The sequence below is a fragment of the Hypanus sabinus genome, chromosome 4 (genome assembly GCF_030144855.1).
Source record: "Hypanus sabinus isolate sHypSab1 chromosome 4, sHypSab1.hap1, whole genome shotgun sequence".
Lineage (NCBI taxonomy): Eukaryota > Metazoa > Chordata > Chondrichthyes > Myliobatiformes > Dasyatidae > Hypanus > Hypanus sabinus.
The window spans coordinates 147,673,433-147,700,353 of NC_082709.1; the positions used below are offsets into that span (position 1 = coordinate 147,673,433).

The window sequence follows — 26,921 nt, forward strand, 5'->3', positions numbered from 1 at the left end:
AAAAATTGAAGCCCTTTCAACCCTAAACCATTTAATTAAGCTCATTCAAAAAATATAAATTAACTAAATCTACTTAGTCATGACAGCCTTTTACAGTCCCATTGAAGGAGTAAGGGGAAACGGCCTTTGTGGTCCCATTGAAGGGGAGATGGGGAAACGGCCTTTGTGGTCCTATTGAAGGAGTAAGGGGAAACGGCCTTTGTGGTCCCATTGAAGGGGAGATGGGGAAACGGCCTTTGTGGTCCCATTGAAGGAGTAAGGGGAAACGGCCTTTGTGGTCCCATTGAGGGGAGATGGGGAAACGGCCTTTATGGTCCCATTGAAGGAGTAAGGGGAAACGGCCTTTGTGGTCCCATTGAAGGAGTAAGGGGAAACGACCTTTGTGGTCCCATTGAAGGAGTAAGGGGAAACGACCTTTGTGGTCCCATTGAAGGAGTAAGGGGAAACGGCCTTTGTGGTCCCATTGAAGGGGAGATGGGGAAACGGCCTTTATGGTCCCATTGAAGGAGTAAGGGGAAACGGCCTTTGTGGTCCCATTGAAGGAGTAAGGGGAAACGACCTTTGTGGTCCCATTGAAGGAGTAAGGGGAAACGACCTTTGTGGTCCCATTGAAGGAGTAAGGGGAAACGGCCTTTGTGGTCCCATTGAAGGGGAGATGGGGAAACGGCCTTTGTGGTCCCATTGAAGGAGTAAGGGGAAACGACCTTTGTGGTCCCATTGAAGGAGTAAGAGGAAACGACCTTTGTGGTCCCATTGAAGGAGTAAGGGGAAACGACCTTTGTGGTCCCATTGAAGGGGAGATGGGGAAACGGCCTTTGTGGTCCCATTGAAGGAGTAAGGGGAAACGACCTTTGTGGTCCCATTGAAGGAGTAAGGGGAAACGACCTTTGTGGTCCCATTGAAGGAGTAAGGGGAAACGACCTTTGTAGTCCCATTGAAGGGGAGATGGGGAAACGGCCTTTGTGGTCCCATTGAAGGAGTAAGGGGAAACGGCCTTTGTGGTCCCATTGAAGGAATAAGGGGAAACGACCTTTGTGGTCCCATTGAAGGAGTAAGGGGAAACGACCTTTGTGGTCCCATTGAAGGGGAGATGGGGAAACGGCCTTTGTGGTCCCATTGAAGGAGTAAGGGGAAACGGCCTTTGTGGTCCCATTGAAGGAGTAAGGGGAAACGACCTTTGTGGTCCCATTGAAGGAGTAAGGGGAAACGACCTTTGTGGTCCCATTGAAGGAGTAAGGGGAAACGACCTTTGTGGTCCCATTGAAGGAGTAAGGGGAAACGGCCTTTGTGGTCCCATTGAAGGGGAGATGGGGAAACGGCCTTTGTGGTCCCATTGAAGGAGTAAGGGGAAACGGCCTTTGTGGTCCCATTGAAGGGGAGATGGGGAAACGCCCTTTGTGGTCCCATTGAAGGAGTAAGGGGAAACGGCCTTTGTGGTCCCATTGAAGGAGTAAGGGGAAACGACCTTTGTGGTCCCATTGAAGGAGTAAGGGGAAACGGCCTTTGTGGTCCCATTGAAGGAGTAAGGGGAAACGACCTTTGTGGTCCCATTGAAGGAGTAAGGGGAAACGGCCTTTGTGGTCCCATTGAAGGAGTAAGGGGAAACGACCTTTGTGGTCCCATTGAAGGAGTAAGGGGAAACGGCCTTTGTGGTCCCATTGAAGGGGAGATGGGGAAATGACCTTTGTGGTCCCATTGAAGGGGAGATGGGGAAACGACCTTTGTGGTCCCATTGAAGGAGTAAGGGGAAATGGCCTTTGTGGTCCCATTGAAGGAGTAAGGGGAAACGACCTTTGTGGTCCCATTGAAGGGGAGATGGGGAAACGGCCTTTGTGGTCCCATTGAAGGAGTAAGGGGAAACGGCCTTTGTGGTCCCATTGAAGGAGTAAGGGGAAACGACCTTTGTGGTCCCATTGAAGGAGTAAGGGGAAACGACCTTTGTAGTCCCATTGAAGGAGTAAGGGGAAACGACCTTTATGGTCCCATTGAAGGGGAGATGGGGAAACGGCCTTTGTGGTCCCATTGAAGGAGTAAGGGGAAACGGCCTTTGTGGTCCCATTGAAGGGGAGATGGGGAAACGACCTTTGTGGTCCCATTGAAGGGGAGATGGGGAAACGACCTTTGTGGTCCTATTGAAGGAGTAAGGGGAAACGACCTTTGTGGTCCCATTGAAGGGGAGATGGGGAAACGGCCTTTGTGGTCCCATTGAAGGAGTAAGGGGAAACGACCTTTGTGGTCCCATTGAAGGGGAGATGGGGAAACGGCCTTTGTGGTCCCATTGAAGGGGAGATGGGGAAACGGCCTTTATGGTCCCATTGAAGGGGAGATGGGGAAACGGCCTTTGTGGTCCCATTGAAGGAGTAAGGGGAAACGGCCTTTATGGTCCCATTGAAGGGGAGATGGGGAAACGGCCTTTGTGGTCCCATTGAAGGGGAGATGGGGAAACGGCCTTTGTGGTCCCATTGAAGGAGTAAGGTGAAACGACCTTTGTGGTCCCATTGAAGGGGAGATGGGGAAACGGCCTTTGTGGTCCCATTGAAGGGGAGATGGGGAAATGGCCTTTGTGGTCCTATTGAAGGAGTAAGGGGAAACTACCTTTGTGGTCCCATTGAAGGGGAGATGGGGAAACGGCCTTTATGGTCCCATTGAAGGGGAGATGGGGAAACGGCCTTTGTGGTCCCATTGAAGGGGAAATGGGGAAACGGCCTTTGTGGTCCTATTGAAGGGGAAATGGAGAAAGTTGTAAAAGGGACCTGAGGAGCAAGTTTTCCTACACAGCAAGTTTTCCTATGTGTAACGAGCAGCTGGAGGCATGGCCTCTCAACAGGCACATTGACGTCATTAACAAGTTGGGCTGATGGACTGCTTCATTACTACAAATCTATGAAATGAATGGAGTTGATATTCGTCCTGGCCTATGTTCAGCTGACAGATTTGCAACTCACTGTGGCAGAAAAGTGCCACAAGTTCATGTTCTGCTACTAGACTCCACAAGGTGTCCAGCATTGAGATGTAGTTAGTAAATCACCAGGAAAGAGTGGTGTGTGAGTTATCTCTGGTGTGGAAGTGCTGAAGCCTCCCAGCAGCTTTCACCAGCCCACACGTTCCCCCTACATATAATTTTAGATAAGTTAGAATTTAACCTGTAGCTGATAAATGCATATTTTCCCTTGTTGGTCCCTGTGCAGATTAGTTTATATGTATTTTCTGATTCAAAAACCCACAAGATAAAATGGTTCTCATTTTAAAAACTGTTGAAAAAAGTGGCCCATTCAAAACTGGTTGCCATGACAACTGCATTAGGTGAAGATAAGGGTGAATTTTGGGAAGGGCAGACCTGAAACAGTAAGGGAAATAAAAGTTCCTTTTCAACTGTTTTGAATTCCAAGCCTTTTTGTTTGAGTAATAGGCAGGTAACTTTGCCAAGTGCACACCAGAGATCATCTCCAAAAGGAACTTCCAGTGGAAAACCTGCCAATTACACAATGACAGATGGAAATTCATTCAGGGTGTGTATCTGAGCATGTGGGGCCAGATTGTTTGGTATCTTGTAGATCTCTATTAGTCACCTGTGGTGAGAATGTTCATAAGACATAAATGTTGCATTTGACTAGTTTCCCATCAACATCATGCTTTTATGTTTTATTTCAACACTGGACGAGTAGAGTTGCAAGGCAAATCATAGCTGATATAAATTAAGCTGTTGAAATCACATTGTAAAAATTTAATTTATGCTAAATGTGAGCTATTTTGGATTTGGATCAGCTTGTTTGCAGAATATAATATAGCTGTCCTTGATGCAAAGGAAAAGTAGGCCCTTAACTTGTCTGCAGGTAACAAGAATTACTGAAGTGCCACTATCTGATTCACTCAAGAGTGAGAGTGGCATTCTAATGTCAATGTTGTGAATGTGTGAGCAAATGCAAAATGATTCTGACAGTCATGGGACGTCATTCCTCCAGAAGTGGGCCACTGGGACAGTGCATCCCTGTCATTACAGAGCAGACCTCGCTATAATTCATTATTGCATGGCCATTGCTGTTTGCATTTAGTGATTTTAGGATTTTTCATACAAAATCTGTCAGTCAGCTAGAAATGTTATATAGGATTTCTAGCCCGTAACTTGTTCCTTCTGAAATTTGTTTTTGTATTTATTTGCATGATATTTTAGTAATTATATCCTATAGACTACTGTACAGGTTAGTTTAAACTGCCTAGGTAGATTGAAAAATTTATCTTTATCTTTGTGTTTTATTCTAATACAAAGTCTTTGGTGTGGACTTAACCTGCAGATTGTTGTATTCTCTTTCCCTTTTTCTTTTTCCTGCACTTTCTTTTATCTTTCTTCTTAACCCCAGTACACTACCTCCAAGCACTAATCCAATTTCTAAAGAAAAATGCTGCTCTGGCCCACAGGAAAAGTCAATATCTTGGAAAGTGTTGGCCCTACCATCCGACTTGCTGTGGAAACGTCAGAACAACATGTGGAAGTGGAGCTGGTACCAGCCATCGAAATTGCCAACCACTGGCCAAAAAAGGCACGCTGGCCACGGTTCCTGAAGCGTTGGCCATCAAAAGAAAAGGCTCGAACTGTTAAGGTACTAAACAAAGAAACAATATATAATAATATAATAATATGATGAGAAATTTGATCAGTTTAATGGAAAGTTGAGTGTGAATTACATATCAAGAATATGAAGATATTTATAAAAGTGCATACCTATTAAGTTGGGTTTAGAACAGAATAGAAATTTATTGTCATTGCTCAAGACAATGAGATTGCAGTGCTACTCCAGTCCGTGCAAAACAGGTATTTACAGTGCATGTGGTACAGCTGAACTAAAAAGAAACCCCACATTTGCAAGTATTAAGTGATTTTTTTTTGTCCACAACACTCAAAGGTCATTGGTAAGCCAGGATGTAGCATTGATCAACTGCACAACAGCTCTTGGGAAGAAGCTGCTTTTCAATCTTACTGTCTTGGCTAAAATGCTTTTGTATCTCCTACTAGACAGCAGGAGATTGAACAGTGTCCAGGATGGGATGGGTGTTCAATGATTTTATGAGGCATCAAGAATTATAGTTTGTCTCCACTTATGGTAGTTGAGTCTCAATGATGTGCTGAGCCATACTAATCACCCGTTGGAGTGCTTTGTGATTTGTCTTACTGCAGCTAGAGTTCCACACTGTCATTCTGTATGTCAGTAGGCTCTCTATCACACATCAATAAAAGTTGGCCAGCGATATTTGGGGCAGATTAGCTCTCTTTAAGCACCTCAGGTCGTCTAGTCACTGTTGTATCTTCCCTTCTGTTAAGGTTGTGTTGACAGACCAAGAGAGCTTGGTGATGTTCACCTCAAAATCTTGAAACTGGAGACCACATAATAAATAAATAGTGGGGCTTGTTTGGGACCTCTTGCCTTTGTGAAGTCAATCATCATTTCTTTTGTTGTCTTGATGTTGAGTGATAGGTTGTGGTTCCTGCACCAATCGGACAGCTTCAGCACCTCCTCTCTATATGCAAATTCATTATTGTTTGTGATTAGGCCAATCACAGTTGTGTTGCCTGTAACTTTGGTGACTGAGCTTGTAGCATGGGCAGGAATGTAGTCATTGGTGAAGAGGTCATATGGTGCTTCTGGGGAGATGCGAGACTTGTGTTGGAAAGAAGAACAAGCTGTCTGATCTGTCCATGATAAGGCTACCTTGATATATCATTCAGAAAATGGATGCCCTGGGGCTGGAAAAATAGAACCAAAGAGAGGGTAATAGTAGGAGGGAGGTAATTAAAAATAATTTCTTTTGCTTTTTTGTGTAGGGATGAGGTATCCTGTTTGTTGTTAGCTGGACATATCTGGGCATTACTTCAGATAGTCAAGAAAGCTTTGAAGATCCCCACCCTGAGTATGTTCTGTACTCTGCTGCTTTCAGTGTGTTTTCTAAGAGGATTTCAACATGGAAGAAATAATCCATCTGAGGGTGAATGCTAGCTAATAAGGGCTTTGACCTGATGCCAGGAGACTTTCGGAAATCTGGAATCATTGGTGGGGATTGCCTGTCCTTTTACCTCCTACATTTAAACCATTCTGTCTCCACCTCTGAGTCTGTCTTGTTGGTGAGACAGAATATACCAGGACGGGTTAGAGGAGTCTGGCACACTGTAGCATATAATTCTGTAAATCTGCCTTTACCAGGACATTGCTTGACTCACATATAGGACATCTTCAACATTTTGCATATCGGTCTCCAAATGTAATGAGAACTTTGCAAGGTTGACAGGACAGGGAATGACTACATGTCTGATTTTAGTGCCTTATCAGTCCTGGTGGGTGTGACCAGTTTTATTCTTTCCTTTTTGACTCCACAAATTTAGAAGAAAGTGAATGACTCTTTTCATTCCCAGTACAAGTAGCTGAAGCAGTTTGAAAGAAAACTTCTATCATTCATGGGAATATTCCCTTTATGACTGTAACACTTAGGGATATTAAAAAAAACAGGGATATGACATGCTCAAAGGACTGAATGGTCTACTATTGTTTCTATAGTACAGACAAAGAAAAGAAAGGGTTAAGTATAGATCTTGGAGTGTGGTGAGGTAACATGAATAAAGAGAATTTGCTAGAGATGATTTGGGTGCAATTGCAAAGGGAAAACTGTGAGGGCAGGGGTAAAAGGACAACATGGCTAGGAGAACAGAACAGATTAAACCTTTTATGATATCAGAATCCCTAAGTTCTTCACAATCAGATAACATTTTTTGGATTATATTCTCAAAATAAACTGTGACAATTATGAAACAACAGGCAACCTGCTGATTGAGATGCATTACTTCCCCTGGTGATCATGAATTGGTCTCGTACTCCATGTACAAGACTATCCCTGTGGTAATAAGGGCAATCTTGGACCTGACAGAGATTATTTATGTGGAGAAGTAAAAATAAATGTAAAATATCCTCCAGCGGTAGTCCCTAATTAGTGTAATTAGTTAAGACATTCATGCTGACATTTTTTTCTAGTTCTTGGCTTCTGCAAACAACTAGATGGGCTGTATGTGGCTATTTATCAATGTGTAGGTGCTAACATATGAAATATTAATCATGAATGCTACCTTGTAGTACTGGGTAGAAAACCGGTCTTGGAGCAATTTCTCAGTCAGTTAAAAACATTGTGTTTTAGATGGAGAGCTCATGGGGAGTGAGGAACTTCACCTGTCTAGTATACATTGGGTTTGCATTGGGTATACATAAGTTGCAGTTTTGAACAAGAAGACATCATGAGTAGAAACAAAATATTTGATTTGTTTAGTTTGGGATTTTTATAACACTAAACTTGGCCCTGTGATCAAGTATTTACTTGGCCGAAGAGCAGAGCTTCCCTACTTTTCAGTTACTGATGGTCATAACTGAATTTGCCTTCACTGCTATCCCTGGCAGACCACCTTCATTCTACGTTCCTAGTTCTTGTCACAGTAAGAAGTTTCTCTGCTCCTTATACAGACATAATTGTAATCGCATGGTATTATATTCACCCCAAACAACATTTGGGGTCCTTCTTTGAAAACGTTCATATGGATTTAAGCATCACTGGCAAAATCTGATTACATGGCTGTCTTCTAAATATACTTCAGTAAGTAGTGGTGAATTGCCTTCTAATGTGAATTTCCCATTCATCAGTTCTCCTTTCCTCCTTTAAAGCACTTTTTCTTCCTCTCCACCCCTCCCTACTGTTTCCCCTCCTCTCCCTCTGCCTCATTTCTTCCATTTCCATTCTTCTCACTCTCTCATTGTCTTCTCTTTCACCAACTGTGCCCGCTCCGATCCATTAAGCACCACCCGTACCTTGATCAGTAATGTATTTATTCTTAACTAGCTGTGCCCTAGGAGATTGGTTATTATATACAAAGGATGTTCTGAGCTAAAAGATTCCATTCACAAGAAGGATCAGTTGGCAAATATTGGTAACCTTTAAATCAGGTTTTTGAGCATATGTAAATGCCATACAGTAAGTTTTTACACTATTACAACTGGAGGTGGGGGGGGGGGTTGTTCCTTAATAATATTGTGATAATCTAATTATCAAGTTCATGGAGGGGGTGGAGTGGAGATGTGAAGAAACTCTGCATACTAGCTGGATGTAGGACTACAAGCAATGCCCACTTCCCCAAATCCATATCGGGCTGCTATTGTTGGGAGAGGGAGGAGGGAAAACAGGTATTTTATTAAAATATAGAACCATAGAACATAACAGCACAGTACAGGCCCTACAGCCCTCTATGTTGTGCCCACCCATATAATCCTTTAAAAAAGTACTAAACCCACACTACCCCGTAACCCTCCATTTTTTCTTTCATCCATGTGCCTGTCCAAGAGGCTCTTAAATACCCCTAATGTTTTAGCCTCCACCACCATTCCTAGCAAGTCATTCCAGGCACTCACAACCATCTGTGTAAAAAAAAACTTACCCCTGATATCTCCCCTAAACTTCCCTCCCTTAATTTTGTACATATGCCCTATGAAGTGTTATTTTTTAAAAGGAGTTGCAATGAACAATGCCAGATGATGTTTACATGTCACTGATTCTCCCTGCTGTTGCCTTCCCTATTATTCAACTCAGCAACAATTGTTGCTACATCAGAAAGCTGTGTGAAGTCAGGAAAAGGCTGTGAGGAGTTTTGAACATGAGGGGAATCAAGAAATTAACTACAACAATGACAGTGATTTGTAGTTCGCACCTTTAGTATTTCCTGCACAATTCAAAGGACAAAAATTGGCACTGAAGAGTAACAATGTAGTTTGTTTTTGTGATATTTTGCATCAATTGAAGGTGTGTTGCCATAAGTATGTGAATCCAATGTTATTCTTGTTCTAAGAACACATTCAACAATCAGGACTATGAAATACAAAGGTGTACCATTGCCAAGTTTGCTTGTTCTATGTTTGGAGAAATAGGCACATATACACAAGTTCATATCTGATTGTAGTTCCATTATAACAGTCCCAGTTTGTGGTACATTATGGTCCATATGAAACCATTGTTGACAAAGATAGGGAGACAAAGGACTACAGACACTACAAAAATGTCATCAAGATGCCACACACAAACTGCAGGAGGGACTCGATGGGTCAGGCAGCATCTGTGAGTACAGATAGATTTTTTTTCCAAATTGAGACCCTGAAACTGTAGAGGGGAGATAGCCTGTATAAAGTTAAGGGTGAAGGAGCAGCTGGGTGGTAATGGGTGGAACCGAGTGAAAAACGGTATGTTGGACAGATGGAGCCAGATAGTGGTGATAAGAGGAGGAGGCAGAGGCAGAAGGAAGTGTTAAGTGGAGACAACAAAGGGCTGTACATTCTGGAATCTGATAAATAAGGACAGAGAGGAATGAAACTGCATAAGGGAGGGATGATGGGTGAAAGGAACAAGTGGAGGCCCTCTGGATTAAGTGTGTGTGAGTGAAAAGCAAATGGTTCCACAATAACCCATCGTGAGTTCCAATTTGCATACCATGTCAACTCGTCTTCCCATTGCCACATAGACATTCTATCCTCAGCCTTCTCCTCTACCAGAGCAACACCAAACACAAACTGGAAGAATGGTACCTCATATTCCCCACTAGTAGACTGCAAGCCAATGGGGTGAATAGATCTCAGATAATCCATACCTACCAATGTCTGCTTTACTCAGCTTTCAATCCACCAAGATTCTCTCAAACTCTGCACACCCTCTTTCCGAGAGTCGCTCATCGAGACTCCACAGGTGCTGCCTGACTTGCTGAGTTCTTCCAGCAATTTGCTTTACAGCAAAGGGAAGATCATTTCTAGGAATGTTTGATGCCACTGAAGTTGAGGGAAAAGTTGTATCAAATCAGCAGCATTATTTTCTGAAGAGAAATTGATACAAATACACAAGGATGAAAATAGTAAACCAGCAATAAAACCAAGAGCTTCTTTCAGGCATTACTTGATTGACCTGAATTGCTGCAGCACTTGAATTTCCATTTATTGGATTTGACTCTGCAATTTAAAGAAAAATTCCCCTCACAGCTGCTGTAAGTGTGGGTGCATGAGATAAACAGGGCAGTAGGGACCTGAACACCAGCCAACATGTCAGCCAACAGGTGTTTTCCTCCAACTCTTGGATTTAAGGACAAGGAAATAAATGAAGGGACTGAAAAGAACGGAAATCAGAGGGGCCAGTCGTTCACTGTTAAATCAAATACAGAAAGAGAAGCAAAAATGAATAAAAGATTAGAATGAAAAGATTTAATGAAGTTTAATTTGATATTTGAGGGTATAAGCCCCAGTTTTACAACATTCAATGTAGATAGTGAAATACTGTCTTTACACAATTAAAGTGAGACCAATGAAATTCTGATGGCAAATTTAGATGTGTTTACTGTATGTGGATATATACTTCTCACAGCTGCAGAGTAATATATGCAAAAATTGTTTTCACCCAGTTTTGCTTTGACAGCAAATTTGAATCCTTCCTTTAATCTATGGCTAGATATAATTGCCATTGAAATTATTGTCAGTACATAAACTTAAACAGATTTTGAAGGCCCACCATTAGAATAGGGGAAGGTTATTTAGCCTAATGAAACTGATACCTCATTCAATTAGATCATGAACAACTAATATTCCAGTTCCAACTACCTTGTCTCCATATGCCTTAGTATTCATACATTCCTAAAATCTGTCAATTCACATTAAAAATGTTTAATTAACCTAACATCTGCTGTCTTTAGAGAGTTTCAATCTTCTACTAGCCTCTTGTTGTGCCTGTGACTTTGTCACTGGAGAGTGGAAGCTGATAGATGCAAAAGGTCTTTATTCATTATGACAAGCACGCGTTCTCTTTGAGACCCTTTCTGCATCCTCCAAACTCAAAGTTCATCAGGTTTTTACCCTATTAAGAACAAATAACAGGTGATACAATTTTAACAGCTTCAGTGACAGCATTTATTTCAATATTTTGAGTCTAACATAAGGTTTAATTGAATTACATATTTACAATGGGAGCATACTCCAACCTATAAGACACTTAAGAATGTTCGAACACCTTTGCTGGGATAAAGAAATTCACACAGACCTCTGAGGACAGAGAACCCAGAATTAGTCTTGTGAAAGCTGACTCTCTGGGTATAAAAAATCCCAATTATTGACAGACAGAACTAATATGCCTTTGATTATGTTTAATATCGGAATCAGGTTTAATATCACCAGCATATGTCGTGAAACTTGTCTTCATGGCAGCAGTACAGTAATATATAATAAGAGAAAAAACATGAATTACAATAAATATATATTAAATAAGTAGTGCAAAAATAGAAATAAAAAGATAATGAGGTAGTGTTCATGGGTCAATGTCCATTCAGAAATCGGAATGCAAAGTAACAAATTAAATCTGATTTGGAAGCATCCTTAATCTCACACAAAATAATTTGAATGAAGGTGTCTGGTACCTGGTTTAATTTTGGTCAGTTAACGCATGCCTGTTGTCTGTTTGGCTGATGCACACCAGAATATCATATGATCATGCCAGTTTACAAACCATTTCTCTGATGAGCCAGTTTAGGCCGGTGACCTGGGCTCTGTAGACAGGACTGTTTGCTCGCATAGCCAATAAGAGACACAATAGATTTTGCAACTGCTGGAAATCTTGAGCAACACATACAACAATTGAGCAGCAGTCCTGATGAAGGGTCTCAGCCTGAAATATTGACTGTTTATTTCCCTCCATAGATGCTGCCTGACCTGCTGAGTTCCTCCAGTATTTTGTGTGTGTTGCTCATGTAGCTGTCCTTTTAATTTCAAAATTGATAACCAGCAAGCAGTAACATTTGAACAGTTTTTATTTGAAGACTGGTCCTCGTCTGTATTAATGCCTGCTGGCCACATAATTCCTGAAAGATGTGCTGTGTCTAACAATCTCTAGTAGTTGGCATCATGGACACTTGCCAAATTGGACCAGTTCATCGCAGGTTTTGTGTAATATTAAATCCAACTGGAAATTTGGAAGAGAAATACTTTTCAGATGACTAATTGATGCCTACTTCATCAGCAATATTCAAAGGGAAAAAATATTGACCATACCTTCAATCCTCCATTTAAAAAAAAATCTGTACCTTTCATAGAGCCTTCAAAAGATCTTCAAATGCTTCCGGGTAAATAAACTATAATAGAACATAGAACAGTAAAATACAGGAACAGACCCTTTAGCCTTTGATGTTTGCGCCGAGCTTGATATCAAATTAATTCCTTTTGCCTGTGCGTGATCTATATCCCTCCATTACCTGCTTAATCCAAGTCCTATTTAAGAGCCTCCTAGTTGCTACTTGTGTATGTGCTTCCACCACAACACCTGGCAGTATGTTCCTACCACTCTCTATGTGTTAAAACAAGAAATTGTTCCATCTATCACCATTAAATACCACCCCCCCCCCCACCTTAAAGCTGTGTCCCTCAGTATTTGACGTTTCTAGCCTAGGAGGAAAATTCTCACTGTCTACTTAATCTATGCCTCTCAATTTAAAAAAAAAATTCTATTAGGTCTTCTGTGAAGCTCCAGAGAAAACTATCCAATGATGTGACACTGTAGACTGAAGTGGGAACATGTGTGTGTTGCTTATACCTAGAGATGCAACCAAGGCTTAAAGTTATAGAACGGAGGGGAAAGATACTGCAATTGATTTCCTGGTCTATGACCATATATGTAGTTTCTCCATATTCCTTGAAAAACAGGCTCACTTTCACAGTAAGAAAACAAGTCCCCATTTGTTTGTCCTTCAATTGCATTCTTTTTGTTAAATATTGGATTGGAAGATATTTTTGTTTGTAAGAGAAGTAAATGCTAAAATCTGCTTGCCAGAAGTATTTACATGTTGTATTATCTGAATAAATTCAATATGCATTACTTTGTTCTGGCAGTCTTTTGGATTTAATTTATTGGCAAGATCAAATTACCACTGGCAGCTCTCATTCACACGTGCAGAGCAGGAGCTATTAGAGGATGCGGATGATGATGGTGGCTGTCGTCTAAAGTGTTTACAAGTCATAAGAAAACTGAAGGAAGATCACTGGTGTCCTGGAAATAAACCAGTCATTACATCCTATCATCTACAGGTAGAGATGTTCTTCAGTTTGCAAAGCAGTTGACCTAATGTGCATGTCTAAAACAGTCTTTATTCTCGTGCATGGATTTAGAGAAAAATTGGGAGCAGTGGTTTTAGTTTAAGCATAATACTGATAGCTGCTAGCTCCTCTATTGAATTGTCACATTTATCAGAATTGTTGACAAAAGTAAATTATTTTATCATCTCTGCCATGAACTGATCTCAACATTTTCTATTTAAATATCCTCACACAGCTTTTGGGATTGCATTTGGAAGATTACATTTCCTCTTCAGACATTAGTAATGGTTTAATCCTGGGACAATTTACAATACTAATTAACCTACCAACCAATCTGGGCACCCAGAGGAAACCCACGAGGTCTCAGGGAGAACGTACAAACTCCCTACCGGCAGTGGTGGGAATTGAACCCAGGTCACTGGTACTGTAAAGCATTGTGCTAACTACTGTGTTACCGCGCAACTCTCAATGGGTTTGCTTAAGTTCAGGCTTGCTGGCATGACACCTGCTAAGTGCCAGGATGATTCAATCCAGTAAGTTGACTGTGTGGAGGTCAGTCCTACCAGCAGCCAATACTCAGATGCTCATTTATCACTGGTGGTCGTGATCTGAAACTTCACCACTGTTTCTTTGTCTGATGAACCTGCCTTCCATTCTTCTCCTCCGGTGTGATTATTTTAATGTGGCTGAAGTAATTACCCAGTCAATAGGATTAAATATACTTGACGAGGCCCAAGTCTATATCTGCTGGAAACAGAGGCCTGCTCTGGGGTTAAAGGCCTGTGTATGTGCATGGGTGGGAGGGAGGAATGGGGTTTGCTTTTGCTGTTGTTGCTTGTTGGGTTCTGTGTTGTTCTGCCAAGCATTGTGGGCATGCTGTGTTAGTGCCAGAATGTGTGGTGAGACTTTGCAAGCTTCCCCCAGCACACTGTTTGGTGTGTTGGTTGTTAAGACAAACACTACATTTCACCGTGACTAATGAACTTGAATCTTAAAGGCCAACGTGCTAAATGCTGTTTTTCGCCACCCTACCTGTGACGCTGCTTTTAAAGAACTATGCACATCTATTCCTACGTCCCTCTGTGGCGTTACACTCCCTGGTGCCCTATCATCAATAGTTTGAGTCCTATACTGGTTTGACGTTCCAGACTGCACCACCTCACACTTACCTGCATTGAAATCCATTTGCTACTCCATAACTGCTCGGGGTAACCCTGTAATCTATGATGACCTTCCTCACCGAAAATTAATAAGGAAGTAACCACTTACTTCTATCTTTCCAGACATTATTGTTTTGGACCTGTGAGAAATATCCACGCTCTAAAGATTGGAAAAATTTCCAGAAGTGCTTTCTGCGGTTGGTAAAGAAACTTCAGAAATGCGTGCTGCAGAGATACCTCCGACATTACTTTGTAAAGAGTTACAACCTGTTTAAATATGCTAACACAAATGAACTGGACATAACATCCCAGAAAATCAATGACTTCTTGATGAACCCTGGTGTGTTCTTCCACTGAATCTCATAGGCTTTTATGTTAGCAAATGATGGGTTCCACTGCTCTAAACATTTTGAAGCCCCATCTTTTACCGATCTTAAAATTGTGTTGTTATTTTTAATACTGGTCCCAGATATTACCAATGAATTAGTTACTACACAACTATTTCTGCCAGATTTCTTTCCATAGTTTTAATAAGACTCCAACCGCCACCAAAATTAAAGAGACAGAAAACTAAGATTCTTATGCATTTATTTGTTTACATTGCTAACATTCTTTTTCTGTAATGTGATAAAAGATTTAAACATCTTTGTTTGAAATGACTTGTTGCTCTGGACACTTATTCTACAAAGAATAATTAGTCTTTTCAAATTGAGCATTTTTTATCTGCTTTTGCTGTGCAATGCTTTTTTTAAAAAAATGTGTTACCTGCAGCCACTGTTCAGTATTCAATGAATTATTAATTTCCAGGGACCCAACAATTGCCATTGAGTATCTAAAATATTTAGTAAACCAAATTAAAGACACTTTCAAAACCTCTAATTTAACTCATTTATTCCCACTACTGCACTTTACCAATATTTACGTATTTCTTCTTTGAGAATCCTACTGTTCAGCCCAAGATATGTATTAAATAAAGAATTTACAAATGGAAAGGAAATTCCAATAAATTTCACTGCTGCTTTTAAAATTAAGGTATATTCTGAATAGCTGAAGAGTTGATAAACTTATTGGGATGTAATTTTTTGAAATAGATATTGCTGCTACTCATTTGCAGTTCTGGACAGCTCAGTATTCAATTGGTGGAGAAGTATTCATACATTTGTTTCGAGAAGAATTTTAGATATTTAAATTTTTGCTTAATATTTGAGGTTTGAGATGCTTTCATCCTTTGAAGTATTTTAATTTCTTTTCAATGTTATGGACAAGTTTTGTAGTAGATTAAGCCAAAGGAATGCAAGTAAGCACACCAGAGGCTCGTCGGTCGCTGCCAATCGGATTACACTGATGCAGTACACTGGAAACTAAATTTGCATCAGTGCCGGACATTCCTTATCACAGATTTACTGTTCAAATGTTACTGCTTGCTGGTTATCAATTTTGAAATTAAAAGGACAGCTGCACGAGCCACACACACAAAATGCTGGAGGAACTCAGCAGACCAGGCAGCATCTGTGGAGAAAAGTACAGTCGACCATTTTTACTATAAAGAATGTTGCCACACATTTTGGTGCCAACATGCCTGGTGGAATAACACAGAACACAACAACATTAAAACATCCTTCCTCCCCCTCCCTTTTTCTCTCTCCCCTTCCCTCACTTCCCCCACTCTCTCACCACCTCTCTTCCCCCCTCCCCTCCTACCCCCTCCTCCTCCCACCCTCCTCCACCCCTCTCTCCCCTCTCCCTCCCCCTCCTTTCCCTCTCTAGCTCTCCTCTCTCCCCCTCTCCCCTCCCCACACCTCCCCTCCTTCCCTCCTCCCCTCCCCAACTCCCCTCCTCCCCTACTCTCTCCCCATTCCTTCTCTTTCTCCCCCTCCTCTCCCCCTTCCCCATCCTCTCACCCCTCTCTACCCCCTCCCCTCTCCCCCTCCACCTCCCCTTCTCCCTTCCTCCTCCCCTACTCTCTCCCACTCTCCCCTCCCCTCTCCTCTCCTCACCTCTCCCCCTTCTCTGCTCCACCCCTCCCACCCACCTCCCCCTTCTCTCCCATCCCTTCCCATCCCCTCCTCTCTCTTACCTCTCCCCCTCCTTCCCCCTCCCCCTTCTCTCCCTTTTCCCCTCCCTCCCCCCTCCTCTCTGTCCCCCTCCCCCCTCCTCTCTGTCCCCCTCCCCTCTCCTCCCTCCCTCCTCCCCCTCCCTTCTCTCCCCCACCCTCTTCCTGTACCTCTTCCCCCTCCCCTCTCCTCTACCCCTCCCCTCTGCCTCCCTCTTCCCCTTCCCCTCCCCTCTCCCCCTCGCCTTCCCACTCCTCTCCCCCTCGCCTCCCCTCTCCTCCCCTCCCCTTCCCCTCTCCTCTCCTCCCCTTCCCCTCTACCCTCTCCCCTCTCCCTCCTCTACCCCTCTCCCGTTCCCCCTCCTCTCCCCCTCCCCCTCCCCTACCCCTCTCCCCCTCCCCTTCTCCTCCTCTCTCCCTCTTCCACCTCCTCTACCCCTCTCCCCACTCTCTACCCCTCTCACCCCCACCTCCTCCTCCCTATCGCTCTCTCTCCTGAGCTATATTCCTAAATAAATAAACTCTACTGGTCATTAAATCTTGAGGCATGGATGATGCAAACAACATGGATAGAATAACAGTTTGTATCCAAAATGTTACACTTGGAAGTGCATTGTGTTTCAAAGGACAGAATATTATAAATAGAGAAAAATTTTCATTTAATCATTTTTTCAAGACATGGTTAGATCTGAATTTGTGGCATGTGCCTCACAGTTTGAAGATTGATGATCGGAGATGAAGAGAACATGTAATGGAAAGACATGAAAGAAAAGAAAGGTAATGTTGAGTCTCTGTGTGTTATGGAAAGTTCAAGACCAGCAATGGCTTAATTGAATGATTTGAATGCTTCAGAAAATGTGCAATGCTTCTGCATCTTCAATTTGTGGGGGAGATAGCAAGTGCCATGGATTGAAACCAAATCATCAAGGAAGATCCTCTCCTGAACATACGTTCAACGAGAATGAGAGAAGGCACTTCTGGGAGGCCGTGAGAAGATTACTCCAGGCTTCAGGGCAGCAAAGATCGCCTTATCCTTCTTCCTGAAGGCGATTTCCAACATGATTGCAACATGTTAATCTACCACTCAGAGAATCCAAATGTTCTAAAGGGATAGTTGAAGGCTAATCTCCCAAGGGTGTTATGGATTTAACAAAACCTGGAAGATGGTGCTGCTTTTTTTTGAGATTATATCTTGTTATTTCTCACTCTTCATTGAACTGTTGTGGAAGATATAACCTGGACAATGCTCCTAGACATTTTATTATTTTTGTGGAAATGGCTGACAGTTTGCCTCCTGACCTCACTTTATTTTTACCAAGATATTAATTGTTACCAATAGACCCGGATATTATTGTTCCTTTTGAGACTTTTCAAAAGCAGTTTTTGAGGAGGGTTGGCATTCAGGGTAGAAAAACAATGACAAACAAGCATTCTGGAAACTTGGAAAAGTTTCAACGTAAGCATAGCTAAGGCTTAGATCTGTGTCACGTGATAAAGTAACCAATTCAACAACGGATGGTGTGGGAAGGACTTAGCAGTAACAAAGTGTGCACAACTCCCCTGCATTTTCAAAAATTCAAGAAGCTCAAAAGACATTGTCAAATTAATAAACGAGGCTGAGTTTGTTGTAGTAACCAGAATGACCTGGAACAGTTTTTGGGCTCTCGTGCTAAAGAGCTCTCACATGGATCTGTTCAGAGATTTAGCTACAGAGTTTAAAGATGAATAAGAAGCTGCCAACATAGCCACCAGTACCGTTGCAAAAGCGACTTTCTACAAAAAGACGTTCTGCTAGTGCAAGTCCATGTACTTTGAATGCATATCATTTAGTGGAAGGAGCCTCTCAGGTAAGTCAGACGAGGGATTATGAGCAAGATCTGGTAAAGAACATAGACCAATACAGCACAGCAACAGGCTCTTCAGTGCACAACATTGTGCCAAACTAAATTACTAGTCAGATGTCCAACTAGACATTCTGCCTACACAATGTCCATATCCCTCATACTCATGTGCTTATCTAACAGCCTCATGAACACTCCTATCATACGTGCGTCCTCCATCAAGGCTGTCAGTGCATTCCAGGCACCCACCAATGTCTGTGCAGGAAACTGACCCTGCACATCTTTGAACCTGCCCCCGCTCACCTTAAATGTACGGCCTCTAGTATTAGACACTTCAACCCTGGCGAAAGATACTGGCTGTCTACCTCTGCCTCTTGTAATCTTATAAACCTCCACTGGATCTCCCCTCAGCATCCACTGCAGAAAAAAATCCTAGTTCATCCAGCCTCTCCTTACAGCACATGCCCTCTAATTCAGGCAGCAACCTGGTAAACATCTACATCCACATCATTCCTCTAATGGGATGTCTAGATGTGACCCAATCAGAATTTTATAAAGCTGTAACATAACTTCCAGACGCTTGAACTCGGTTCCTCCACAAATAAAGTTAATCATGCGTTATGTTTTCTTTACCACCTTTTCAACTTGTGTAGCCATTTACAGGAACCTGTGGACTTGGGCATCAATACCTTGAAAGGTCTTGTCATTTACCCTTGATCTCCCTTTACACTTTACATGTCCGTTTAGCTTTGAAATCCCAAAGTGCGCACTTAACATTTAGCTGGGTTAAAATCTAACTGAAATTTTGCTACCTACATCTGCAACTAATCTAAACCCTGTTGCATTCTTCGCCAGTCTTTTGCACTATCCAAAACAGCACTCATCTTCAGATTTCCTGCAAACCTACTTACCCATCCATCTACATTTTCATCCAGGTCATATCTATATATCACAAACTGCAGAAATCCCAATATGGGGCCGTAGGTAACAACACTAGTCAAAGACTTCCAGCCAGAAAAAGTCTGATTGACCATCATAGTCTTAAGTTTTATGTGTAAGCCTAATTTGGAATCCAGTTATTAAATACCATGCATCGTAATGCTTTGAATGAGCATCTTATGAGGGACCTTGTTAAAATCCATGTAGGCAACCTCCATAGCTCTATCTTCATCATTCACCTTCCACACCTCCTTGAAAAACAGTCAAGTTAGTAAAACATGACTTGCCTCGTACAAAGCTATGTTGACTGTCCCTAATTTGCTCATGGTTTTCCAAGCTCATATATCCTATATGTAGGAATCCTCCCCAGTATATAAGACCATAAGACATAGGAATAGAATCAGACCATTTGGCCCATCAATCTGCACCACGATTCTCTCATGGCTGACTCATTATCCCCTTCAAACCCATTCTACTGCTTTCTCCCCATAATCTTTGACACCCTTACCAGTCAAGAACCAATCAACTTTTGCTTTAAATATACCAAATGACTTGGCATTCACAACCATCTGTGGCAATGAAATCCTCTGACTAAAGAAGTTCCTCCTCATCTCTGTTCTAAAGAGTGTCCTTTACTCTGAGGCTGTGCCGTCTGGTCCTAGATTCCCCCATCACAGGAAACATCCTATCCACATACACTCTATCTATGTCCTTAAATATTTGATAGGTTTCAGTGTACAAACCCCCTCCCCCCCCCCCCCCCACCATTCTAAACTCCCATCAAGTACAGGCCTAGAGCCATTAAACGCTCCTTAACCATTCCCCTTTCATTCCTGGGATCTTTCTCATGAACCTTCGCCAATGCCTTTCTTAAATAAAGGGCCAAAACTGCTCACCAAATTCGAAGTGCAATCTGACCATTACCTTATCAAGCATTGCGTCTAGCTTTTCTATTCTAGTTCTCTCAGAAAGAATGTTTAACATTGCATTTGCTTTCCTTACTATCAACTCAGCCTGCAAGTTAACATTTCAGGAATCCTGCAATAAGTTTCCCAAATCCCTTTGCATCTCTTTTTTCTGGATTTGCTCCCCATTTAGAAAATAGTGTGCTTCTTTATTCCTTCTACCAAAGTGCATGACCACATATTTCACTACACTGTGTTCCATCTGCCACTTCTTTGTCCGTTCTTCTGATCTGTCCAAGTCCTTCTGCAGGCTACCTGCTCCCTTTACATTCTCTGCCCGACCATCTATCTTTGTATCTCTGCAAACTTGGCCACAAAGCCATCAACTCTGTAATCCAGATCATTGACAAATAGCCTGAAAAGAAGAGGTCCCAACACCAACCCCTTACAGAGCATTACTAATCAACGGCAGCCAACCAGAAAAGGCCCCCTTTATTCCCACACAATGAATACTTCTCAACCGTACTCACCAATGAGAAGGTGATAAAAGACAGTGAGTTCAGTGACCTGGGTTTTTTTTTAATTGATGTCATTTGTAAAAGGAAACAGTGGAAAACCTTAGTTTTGTAAGTCATCCATACAAATTGTTTGAAAATGTAAATACATTGAGGTAGTACAAGGGACAAGGAATAACAATGTAGAATATATGAAAGACATATAGGAGGCACATTAATAGTCTGGAGCATGTCAGTATTAGGAATCCAAGGATTCTTGGAACATGAGTGCATAAACCCCCAGGGGTGGATGAGGTGTAATTTTATTGAGTTTTTATGAGGAGTTAACTAACACTGAAGAACATGGTTTGTGCAGATGGACTTTGTCAATATGGACTTTAGCAAGGCAAATGGTAAGGTTCCTCATGGTAGGCTGATCTGGAAGGTTAAGAACAGGGGATCCAAAATTAGGAGAGAGGGTGGTGATAGAAGGTTGTGTTTCTGATTGTAAGTTTGTGACTAGTAGTGCATCAGAGAAAGTGGTGCTGAAACTTTTGCTGTTTGTGATATATTAACAATTTGGGAGGACTGTGAGAAGTACAGTTAGTTAGCTTGTGGTGACATGAAAATTGGTGGTGGTATTGATGGTGCAGAAGTTGTCTAAGCCACAACAGGATATAGATCAGATGGGGATGCTGGATGAGACATTAGTAAATTGAATTTAATTCAGACAAGTACAAGATAATGCATTTTGGTGAGTTAAATGGGGACAGGACATATATGAAACGTTGATGAACAGAATGAAGTTAGGGTTCAAGTTTGCTCTTCCATAATCGGATGGAGAAGAAGGCAAATGGCATGCTTGCCTTCATTGACTGGGGGCATCTACATAAACATTGAGAGTTTATGATGCAGCTTCACAAAACACTGGTTAGATCGCTGCTGGAGCATTGGGTGCAGTTCCAATCACCACACTGTGAGTATGCTGGAGAAAGTGCAGAAGTGATTCATCAAGGCATAACCTGGATTGGAGGGCTTCAGTTATGGAGATTGAATAGGCTGGACTTTTTTCCCCTGGAGGAAAGGAGGCTGAAGATGACATTATCATCTTAAGTTATACTATAACAAAATTATAAGAGGCACAGAGATAGTAGATAGTGAGTTTCTTTCTTTTGCATAGTAGGAATATCAAAGGCAAGAGGGAATAGGTTTCAGGTAAAAGGATGGAGTTTGAAAGGAGATCTGAGAGGTAAGATTTCTTGTACTCGGAGTAATTAATAACCGGAACTCATTGCCAGATGAGTCAGATTCAATCACCACAAGAGACATATAATCCTTTGAGGCATTTAGACAGGCACTTGAATTAGCAAAACACTGAAGGATATGAGCTTAACGTAGGCAAATGGGATGAGAGTAGATGGGCAAAAAAGGTTGGCATACAGTAATAAAAAATGTATGGTGTTACATCCAGTGATAGCACTCTTCACAGTTTGAAGATGCTAATGTACAGTCAACATGGGAGTGGCTACATGATGGGAAATGCCATCCTTTGCTATAAGGAGCTTTACTAAAGGAGTGCATTCTTTATGCCTCTTAAATCATCCACTCAAGGAGAACTGTTGCTATCAACATTGCTATTGTTATCAAACTTAGATTCATCACCACACCCACCATTCTGTCACCAGCAATAATTTGCCTCCCACTATTCATTTCTATGAATGACATTTAAAGGCACAAATTATAAACTGGAGTAGATCCCTTGGTAATTCAAGCCTACTCCACCATATAATACAATCAGACTTACAATCAGATACCTGTTTGATCTGATTCCATACCCAAGCCTTCACTTTGGCTTATCTGAGGCAATCTGTCACTTCATCCTCCACCCTGCTTTAAAGAACTTTATCATTTACCAAAAAGAATCTGCCTTGAAGACTGTTTCCAGGAGTTCCAAACCTCGTAACCTTTCAAGTGCTTCCACTTAATTTCATCTGTTTTCAATAGTGAACCCTTAAGGCTGATTTATACTTCTGCATCAAATGAACGCCGTAGGTACGACGTAGCCGTGTAAGCTACTCTGTACCTACGCCCTACCCTACGCCATAGCCTGATGCGCAGCTCTCCAAAAATGTAACTGCATGTCGCGGCGACGCAGATCACATCAATTGTGATTGGTTCGCTTGGTAACATTGCATTTCCTCCTGTCTATAGGCATACTGTGCGTACACTGATGCGAAATAAATGGTTGAAGACGATGAATCAAATCATCAAATCTACCCGCTGACATCTGAAAATATTTGAAATGCATTTCCTCGTCCATGTCTCTCAGTGGCCGGACAAGCACAGAGAATTCACCCACCTTCTGCCTCAATCCATTCAATAGTCATACATACCATCTCCGACATCTTCTCTCTTTTCTGTGTTGCAGTAATTTCAATAAAAGTAACCTTTGTTCAACATTTATTAGCTCCAACTCCAGCATAATGAGCAGAGTCGCCATTAGAAACCCTACCACCAACTAACGTTTTGGCGGTGAATTGCAGAGTGACGCAGACACACCAACGCACAGGTATAAATGCTCACAACAGCGCAGGCCACTTACAAAGGCTACGGCGTAGGCTACTACGCAGAAGGATAAATAAGCCCTTACTCTGAAACAGTGAACCCCTAGTCCCAGATTTTTATTTAGTGGCTAAGAAAATATTTTTATGATGGTTACATATGTATATTTGCAAGTGTTTACACTTTTTCTGATTATATTTCTCCAATTTTGGAATGGAACTGGAGTTATAATATTTGAACTAATAAGAAATTATTTTTTGATTTATAAACTTTTGCTTAATAAAACATATTTTAGGGAATCAACTCTCTCAGAAATCAAGGAATATGGTTTAATTTGTGCTTACTGGAATATACTTATATGCATTAAAATTGAGAAGTTTCCTCCCCTGTCCTTCAGAGAACATCTCCCAACTACAGTAAATGTCCTGGTGGATTTAAAGGGAGCATGAAAATAGAACCTGCTGAACTCATTAACAGTTTTACTCTAACCAGATCTGATTATGTTAGTATTCACAAAAGACACCGAAATGAAATCTGTGTGACTCTTTGTGATTAAGAAAAATTTACTATCAGCCATGCTGTTTGATTAATAGGACTGGATGTTACAATCCCTAAAGTTTCTACACTGCAATTGACTTGAGTGGAAGTAGTTCTTAAAGATGACCACTAGATGACGTTACTACCATTCAACACATACTCAGTTGTGCACCTCGACATCACTGGGTGTTTTGGCCTTTTATCACAAGACACCCCCAGCCAAGGCAGGCCCGGGTGTTTGTCACATGGTTAGTCTCTAGATGGTCACTTGGCAGCCCAGACAGCATCCTTTCTTTTCAGCCACAGCCAGTGACTGCTCATTTCGGCGGCATTAGCAAATGCTTTGATTGCCTTCCTATGGGCCTGCCCTCCGACTCCTACTTCCCTCAGCAGCCTTACGGTGGAACTGGCTACAAAGCCCCTGCACCCCACCTCAACTGGGCACATTCTTACATTCCAGTCTCGCTCCTCTGCTTCAACTGCAAGGTTGGTATATCGCAGACTTTTCCGTTCGTAAGCCCCACCCACAGCATCCTCCCGGGGACCGTCAGCTCAATGATAAAGGCAGGAGTTGGAGCAAAGGACCAGCTCAGGCCGCAGGTTGGTGGTTGCAATTTCAGACGGGAAGGTAAGTTTCTGGCCTAAATCGATACGCGTTTCCCAGTCCCTGGCTGCACTCAGTGGGCATGAGTCATGAGGCAAGGGGTTAGCCCCCGGTTTCTCTCCCTCCCGGATGAAGAATGGTAGCTGTGGGACCGTTGTCTGGGCATTGAGAGGCCTGGCGTTGGTAGTTACTGTCTTTACACTCAAGTTCAGCTGCCAGACACCTCAGCTCTTGGTTATGGCGCCAGGTGTATCTGCCTTGTGTTAGGCTGGTCTTGCAACTAACCAAGATGTGCTTGAGGGTCGCACAGAGGACAGGCTGGATCCTCTCCCAGACAAGGATTTGGGTTTGTAGAGGAGGGCAGGACATCATATGTTGCAATAGTGATGAAGCTCAATCTATTTGACTCTATGCTCCACAGCTCACTCCATGTGATTTTCCTCCTGTCAACACCCGCCCACCTCATCCAGCAGCCTTGCCTGGCTTGGGATGTTACTTCGGCACATCGGGCTGCTGCTTCTTGGTGGCACACCTCCTCCACCACCAGATGCCGGCATTCAGTTGTAGTAGCTTTTGGCCAGGTAGGTTTCATTACTCCAAGACCAAAGCCTCCTCTGCCCTGTTGGACATAGCCCACTATGTCCTGGTGTCAGAGGGTGGCTTCTGTGTCCAGTACTGCGGCAGCTGGGGTCCATTTCGTCCCTGTTGCTAGAGCAGGAGCAACGCCTCTTACAATTGGGTACCGAGATTTTTTTGAGTGTCATTTCAAGCCTTGCTTTGGCACACTTGTATTCCTCCACCAGGCTGGACATTGGCAGAGAAAGGGCTCCGTCCCCGTGAAGTCCCATGCTGCTCAGGCATCTCGGTAACCCAAGCCACTTCCTCTCATGAGTTCACCAGCCTCTCCAGCCGATTTACATGAGACATCGTGACCTCATAGATGGTGACTGGCCACATAAGTCGGGGCAGCAGTCCAAACTGAAAGCACCAAAGCTTCAACCCCAGGAGAGCCGTGTTGTTGACTAGCTTGAGGCCACTGATTGTATCCTGCCTTAGCTGTTCCACCTCTCTGAGATCTGCGTTGTACCAGCGTCTGAGGTGATTGGTATTGGCTCAGCGTTGATAAGAAACCTTATGTTGGTGAGCTGACCTTTGACAATTGAGATTCTGTGAGACTTACCAGGTTTGATCTCCATTCATGCCCATTTGATGTTTCCCTGGAGTTTATCCAGCAGGCATTTGGTGCAAGCTTTTGTTGTTGTTATTGTGGTTATGTCATCCATGTACGCCCTGACTGGAGGAAGACGCAGCCCGTTCTTCAAGCATTTCCCTCCGACCACCCTTTGTGATGCTCGAATAATGAGCTCCTTTGCCATGATAGATGCCAGAGGAGAGATGTGACACAGAACTGCAGATCCTGGAAGTACGTTTGACCAGCTTTGTGATGCCCTCTGGAACCTGGAAAAAGTTGAAAGCTGCTCACAGAGTCTGGTGAGGCACCGACCCAAAGGCATTGGCAAGATCCAGGAAGACCACATGCCGATCTTTCTTTTCTTTCTCGGCAGTTTGTATCTGGTGCCGGATGACATTTGCATGCTCCGGACATCCTGGGATGTCCTCCCACCCTTCGCCATGCCTTAGGTATAATTCCTTTCCCCCGTGCCACCTTCATTAGAGTCCAGAGGTATTTCAGGACGCCGGGGTGTTCTTATAGAGCCTCTAAGGGATGCCATTGGGCCCTGGAGCTGATGCTGATCTTGCTCATTTAACTTCACTTTCCACCTCCCTCCATGTAGGGGCCTTACGTCCATCTGTGCTGTGGGTGGATTGGTGGCATGTCATTCAGAATGGTGACTGGCTCACGCCTCTGGTTGTTAGAGTGGGTCCTCCTCAGGTGCTCCTCCAGTTCCCTCACAGGTACTCTAAGGATCCTGCTCCTCTCCTTGCCAAAGAGGCTTTTGACAAACTTGTAAGGGTCTCAGTAAAAGCTTGCCCTCGCCTGTTCTTTCCTCCTATGTTGTTTCTTATAGCATTCTGCTCTCCACAGCTTCATCAGGCACTGCTTTATTTCTGTTTGTACTACCTCGAGTCCTTTCCCCTTCTGTGGACTTCCTTATTTATAGATTAAAATACTCAAAAATTTAAAATTCTGTAATTAATGAACTCATTACACTGAATCAATATGTTACCCAGTTTTTTTTTTAAATGCACAAAAACTAACAACTTGTTTGGTCTGAAGCCTAAACTGCTAATTGAAGTTTTGCCCTATGCGGCGAAACCCTATGATGATAATGGTTGTAATATCTGTGTTATGTTTTGTAACCCCAAAACATAAAACTAGCTGAAAGAAAACAAGGAACTGGGAATAATGTGTACACTTCATTTTTACTTTTAGCCAATCACACATAACAACGTATGACGTTCACGTATTTCTACATATAACCCATAATGAATTATTTAAACAAAGAATGTTTATCAAACAATATATTTACAATATTATTGACATATTAAATACACAAGATGCCCCCTGCTTAGCTATAAACTCCAACTCAACATAGAATGCATCTCAAATTAAAGATACACACAGACAACTGTACAATGTACTACATAATACAACTACATAGACATCCACAGCACAGTAAAATTTACATTGTCCTGTTCAGGCCTAAAGATTTAATCACTGTGGTGAGTTT

General features: G+C 42.5%; 1 protein-coding gene and 1 long non-coding RNA gene across 8 annotated transcripts in view; one reads left to right on the plus strand and one right to left on the minus strand.

The window, feature by feature from the left end:
• The window catches only part of mab21l3 (mab-21-like 3), a 61,622-nt gene extending 45,720 nt beyond the window's left edge, over positions 1 to 15,902 (plus strand). For 4 of the 7 annotated variants that reach the window (XM_059968336.1, XM_059968337.1, XM_059968335.1 and 1 more), the window contains 3 exons: positions 4,417 to 4,598; positions 12,930 to 13,124; positions 14,417 to 15,900. In XM_059968336.1, coding sequence (XP_059824319.1) covers positions 4,417 to 4,598; positions 12,930 to 13,124; positions 14,417 to 14,650 — 611 coding nt within the window. In that variant the 3' untranslated portion in view covers positions 14,651 to 15,900. Of the gene's footprint in view, positions 1 to 4,416; positions 4,599 to 12,929; positions 13,125 to 14,416 lie in introns of all 7 variants that reach the window. The other 3 variants (XM_059968339.1, XM_059968338.1, XM_059968341.1) reach the window with 3 other exon arrangements.
• The window catches only part of LOC132393293 (uncharacterized), an 81,694-nt gene continuing 59,389 nt past the window's right edge, over positions 4,617 to 26,921 (minus strand). Inside the window, exon 3 of the long non-coding RNA XR_009511822.1 lies at positions 4,617 to 12,175. This is a non-coding gene — a long non-coding RNA (uncharacterized LOC132393293). The remainder of the gene's footprint in view (positions 12,176 to 26,921) is intronic.